This window comes from Emys orbicularis, chromosome 2 (genome assembly GCF_028017835.1).
Source record: "Emys orbicularis isolate rEmyOrb1 chromosome 2, rEmyOrb1.hap1, whole genome shotgun sequence".
Lineage (NCBI taxonomy): Eukaryota > Metazoa > Chordata > Testudines > Emydidae > Emys > Emys orbicularis.
The window spans coordinates 256,784,242-256,790,241 of NC_088684.1; the positions used below are offsets into that span (position 1 = coordinate 256,784,242).

Below are 6,000 nucleotides of genomic sequence, written 5' to 3' on the forward strand. Positions count from 1 at the left end.
CTTTTTAAGAATGCACTCCAGGACTCAGACTTTGTATGCCAAGCTCTGGACTAAAATAGTTACACATTTCTTTAAAAATATTTTTTAAAAAATTCTTAGACAAAAACATGTTTATAAAGATGCTATTCAACAATGCTATATCTTAGTGCTCTATTACAGTGTTTTTTTAAAAAAAAAACTCATACAAGCATTTCATATTGATGTTTACAATCTTTCTGAACCTGTCTATTGAAAATTCTCTGTGCTCTTTCTATCACAGAATTCCTATGCAAAGAGCCATTTAGATTAGACTGAAAGACCCTACAGAGAAAGGGAAATGAGGGGGCGGGGTCAAGTAAACTGTATTTAAAAACACTGAGTTAATTTATTTAATCCTATTTTAAACTACATATACTAATGGAGCCGTTTTGGAAACAGTCGTTTCCTATGAAGTGGAATAGAGTGCAGCAGACAGCAAACTAACAAGAACAAATTTCAGAGATGAGGGAGAAAGACGAGATTAGCATGTGAGAATCACAAAACATACATAATCTTGCATCCTGAAAATGGGACCAGATGTGTAGGGCACAGACACTTGCATCCTAGAGAGTTCTGTATTATTTTCTACTGAATACTTACCCTGTCATCTGCTGTCCACAGCACATTAAAAACAACAACACACACACACAAAAACCCCACCATCACTATGTCACAGCACTATTTATGGTCAACAGTGTATGACCCAATTTTAAATGTCAAGCTACAGTTTGAAGAAGTGATTTAATTTACATAGCATTCACACCAAAAACTGACACATGATACACCCCTCCCTATAAGAAAAGTGAAGCCTGAGACAATAAAATCAAATATTCAGTACCACTAATGCAGACTATTCCAAACTCAGCAAGACACTTGACATGACCATATTTTAAAGCACCAGGTTAGCTTGTAAATACCCTATAGCACATCTGTGCAATAGGAACTAATCTGAAATCTCAAAGCAAATTTTAAAGTAACATCAAAAGCAAAAACATCACAATGGGAGGAGAGGAGGGAATTTGTATGAGGATGTTGAATTTTCCAGTTCTGGAGCAGAATGCTAAGATGCTGTTATGTTTTGCTGTAATCTAGATAATAAAATTCCAGGATTGTCACTCTGAATCCTATAAATTCTGTAGAGTCAGTGTGACGCGATGGAAACAGCTACAAGCATGGCCGTTAGCACTTTTTGTTCAGAATATCACCAGGTTCAATCACTGGGATTCATGATATGTTACTATCCAATTTTTAAATTCTCAGCCATTTTGACTTTACAAATTACACCCGTGTGACAATAAGGCATGTATCTATGCCATGCCAGGAATCCTAGACCTTTGTGATATCAGAGGTAACTCAACCAACTATCACTCTTACTCTACAGCTAATTTACATGCAACAATGTCATTGGTTGTATGAGTGACATTGCACAGATGGCCCAACTGCCACAATTCTTCAAAACCACCCACACAACAGCACAACTAGCACACACAATAACCCCAAATGCATGTAGTGCCTCACCTGTCATTCGCCATCCACATAAATCTCCCAGCACAACACAACCACCCACACAACCACCCCGAACTTTGCTCTGAAGCATAGAATGTCTGTTGAATCAGTGAGGCAAAGGAAACAGCTACAAGCATGGTTGACAGCTGTTTACAGTATCACCAGGTTTAATCATCACTGGAAATCACTGTTTGTTACTCTCCAATTTTTAAGTTCTGAGCCATTTTCAGATTGTTTTATATACATGACTTTACAAATTACATCCATGCAACAGCATGGGTTTTCAGTTACTAGTTTCTGACATGGCTTTTCAATAGAATATCTGTTGGAATTTTGTTTGTTATACTGGAGTGATCTAGCCACTCATTTTGTTAAACTTTATAGTTTCTAAAAGTATCCTATTTTTCATTTACTGCTCACCCATAAAAACTGGCTTCTGTGGAGAACTCATCATATACTTAACAGATTGCAAAAAGAAGTGTGTATAGTCCATGGCCATATTACTTCTCATTTAAAGACTGCAGTCACCTTGCTTTGCACGTATTGCTGCAAGTTATGTATCAACATGTAGGGATGTGTGATTGTACCCTTGCTCCTTCTTAAACACTGCTTCTTGCGCTCACTATGCCTATGAAGAAGCCTAGTTAAATGGCTTGGAAGGCTGGACTTCTATTATAGGGCAGATACAGATCAATCAAGGAAAAGTAATAAAAACAGAAGAAAAGAAGAGAAATTGGACCACAAACAGTTAAGTTACCAAGCATAAATTCTAGACAACCATTAGCAGGCTACTGAACTGGCCTGGAATGTCAGTGTGACCCATTGGTGACAATAATGTACAGTCATACTGTATTTTCAGTGGTATTCATTTAATGTATTTAGAAATTATCAAATGCTGGAATTTTCTTTCAACCAAACAAAATTAAAGCTCCAAGTTAGCACAGCACAATTTCTTCCTTTTTTAAATATTCCAAATTTATATTACTATAATTATTTTTGACAGCTATTTTAGTATGCAAGGCATGAATACGCTGAGGAAGTTGCAGTACAAGAAAAACTGGAGTCGGTCTTTCTAAATCTTAAATTAAAGACTTTTTACATCACACTTAAGGTACAGAGCAGCTTGTTACCAAGCAAGTCCTGGGGACAGTAGACAACAAACAGCATACAAATACTGTACATTCTCAAACATAATCACCTACGGAAATGCTGTCTACCAAATGAATAAGAAATTAATGACTAAGAATATATTTATATAGTTTGTTATAAGCTAACCTATTTCTATTTTAGGTCACCATGGCCACGCCTAGTTGCGACAGTATTTTTTTCCCTTTGCTAACATATTTCTAACCCAAAAGATAAGAATGTAAATTTGAATGTAATTAACTCTTAAAACATTGTTTCCCCCAGTGCCTTAATCCAGGAGCAAGATCCACAAGTGGCCCTTTATGTCCACACTGAGACCCACTGAAATCAATGGGACTCTGAGCATGTGTAAGGAGGTCACACATTTGGATCCCTTTTCAAGATCAGGGCTGTATAGTAGACTGACCATCCTGTTTCTCATCCAGAAACTTGAGACAAAGTTTAATCTACAATAAGAGGAGTTTTTAGAAAGTGATTAAGAACAATAAGGAGAAGGGACTACCACTAAAATATACTTGCTGTATTAATGACTTGAGACAAAACTCATGCCCTACTCTAATTACGAGTGGATTTATACACAATGTTTCTTTTTGGACAGTAGGTGGTGTTGATGAGGAAGAATATTTTCATTTAATGAATGACAAGACTGAGGTGGATAATTCAAGAGTCCTGAAAATATCTTCATATTTTCTTCATAGAGTGTATCCTGATCATTCATTTGAAAGCTATAAACAAAGAGACTTGGGGGGAAATAGAGGGACATCTTTTAACTTCACAGAAATACAGTGAATTAGAAGAGCTTTGGAGAGGCCCCAAGTAGAAAAATCATGGTTAATAAAAACACAATAGATGCTATCCCAGGGGTAGGCAACCTATGGCACGAGTGCCGAAGGCGGCACGCAACCTGATTTTCAGTGGCACTCACACTGCCTGGGTCCAGGCCACCGGTCCGGGGGGCTCTGCATTATAATTTAATTTAATTTTAAACGAAGCTTCTTAAACATTTTAAAAACCTTATTTACTTTACATACAACAACAGTTTAATTATATATTATAGACTTATAGAAAGAGACCTTCTAAAAACGTTAAAATGTATTACTGGCACGCGAAACCGAAGTAGAGTGAATAAATGAAGACTCAGCACCCCACTTCTGAAAGGTTGCCAACCCCTGTGCTATCCCATTCCTTCCTAAACAGGAAGGTAATAAAATGCCACGTTTTACCCCGTCTGTTTCTCTCACAGGGCTATTCTATGTATAGGGAAATGTCTGTGGTATCTCAGATCCTACTATGCGCTGTGGGTTAAGGTTGATTTTTTAATGGGGGATCGCGTGTAAGTATGGATTTGCCAGTATTTGACCTCCTTCCCCCGAGAGTTATCCTAAGGACAATGCTTCTTCACAGACATGCTGAGGGCTACACCCTCTACTCAAGGCCTCCTCTTGCTGGAAACAAGGGCATCTCGCCTCGCTGGTTGAGTCGGGGCTTATATACAGACAAAAATCCGCAGCTCACCTAACTCAGGAGACGCTGCCACCAGCTGCAAACGGTGATCTCCAAGCACAAGCCCTTCGTGCCTCCACTGAGGGCTGGGACAAGAACAGAGCCAACCTCCCGCCAAGGGGCTGGGATGCCCGCAGAAGACGGCCCCAGAAGAAGCTGGGGGTGGGGGCGCTCCCACAGCCAGGCTCACACCCTGGCTCGGCAGCAAGTATCGCCCAGCAGAGCAGGGCGGAGCGCGGGAGCCCCGCACCGATGCCTGTCACCTCCATGGAGGCCCCGCAGCGCGGAACCTGCCCTCTGACAGCCGCGCCGCCCGCCCCACGCCGCCGCCCCCCGCAGGCAGGCCCCGCTTCAGGCTCCCAGGAAGCGCGGGGCGAACGGCTGCCTCCCGCCTCCCAGCGCCCGGCACAACAGCTACGGCGACCCCGCGCTGCTCCAGCCCAGCCAGCCTCAGGGCCCCGCTCCGCACCTGGGCCGCCGCCCCTGCCGCTCAGCCTGGCCCCGCGCTGCCTTCCCCGCCCCGCCGAAGCGCCCCGGGCCCCGCTGCAGCAAGGAGCCGGGCCGGAGGGAGCCCAGCGCTTCTCCCCGCGCCCGGGGCCGTGCTGCAGCCGGGGCCGGACGCGCCGGCTCAGGCGCGGGCGCTGCCGCCTACCCCTTGGCGTGCTCGGTCTCCTCCTCATTGTCGCCGTCGATGCCGCAGGTGTCCTGGTCATCCAGCTCCAGGCTCTGCTGGCTGGCCGCAGACTCGCTGTCCTCCGCCATCACGGGGGAAGGAGGGCGGGGAGGAGGGACTGGAAGCCTATGAAAAGAACCGGGGCGCACAGGCAGAGGCGGCCCGGAGGAGCTCCCTCTAGCTGCTGTCCTCCCCCTGCTCGGGGAGCGGCAGCCCCCAGCCCGGCTGCCACCCCCGCTTCCCTGGCCGGCAGGTAACGGCCGCACGAGCCCTGCTGACTCATGGAGCCCACACCGTTGGTGCCACTTCCCAAATAACTGATTCACCCAGTTCAGCCCCACAGCAGCCCTCAGAGAGGGGCCTGAGCTGGACGCAGGCCCCTGCCAGTTGGGGAGGGATGGCAGCCAGACCTCAGGCTAGAGCTGGAATTCAGGCTGACCTGAACTGGCAGTACCAAACACCTCCAAACTGCTGGGAGAGTCGGGAATCAGGATCTGGAGATTCGCCACTTGGCCTGGCTCTACCTGCCCCCCTTGCACGGAAGGGACTGCATCAGGGCCAGCTCCAGGCACCAGCCCACCAAGCTTGTGCTTGGGGCGGCACCTGGAGGGGGGCGGCGCTCCGGCTCCGGCCGCCGGGGAGAGCAGAGCCGCAGCGGGCTCGCCGCCCTCCCCCGGCGCTCTGGCCGCCGGGGAGAGCGGAGCCGCGGCGGGCTCGCCGCCCTCCGGCCGTGGCGGGCTCGCCGCCCTCCCCCCGGCGCTCTGGCCGCCGGGGAGAGCGGAGCCCTGGCTGGGCTCTCCGCCCTCTTCCCGGGGCTCCGGCCGCCAGCGGAGCCGCGGCGGGCTCGCCGCCCTACCCCCGGCGCTCCGGCCGGTTGGGGAGAGCGGCCTGCGGCCGGGCTCGGCGCCCTCCCCTGCCGCGCTGGGGGGGCGGCGGGAGGCTTTTTTGCCTGGGGCGGCAAAAAAGCCAGAGCCAGCCCTGGGCTGCATACTGCACCTGGCTGCTCTGACCGTTTGAAATGTGCCAGCTGGAGGATCAGTTGCAGCTGGGCCTCAGTCCTACAGCAAACTCAGGCAGGGGAGCAGTGTTCTGCCCCTATGGAGCTCATTGCATGTGTGACATTTGGGGGTTCACCTAGGCCAATAAGGGGTTCG

The 6,000-nt window shown here is 48.0% G+C and overlaps 1 protein-coding gene across 1 annotated transcript in view; it reads right to left on the bottom strand.

Moving 5' to 3' along the window:
* The window catches only part of NMT2 (N-myristoyltransferase 2), a 63,367-nt gene extending 58,421 nt beyond the window's left edge, over positions 1–4,946 (bottom strand). Inside the window, exon 1 of the mRNA XM_065399628.1 lies at positions 4,826–4,946. Within this exon, the coding sequence (XP_065255700.1) occupies positions 4,826–4,935 (110 nt within the window). The 5' untranslated portion in view covers positions 4,936–4,946. The remainder of the gene's footprint in view (positions 1–4,825) is intronic.
* Between the last annotated feature and the right edge of the window lie 1,054 nt (positions 4,947–6,000).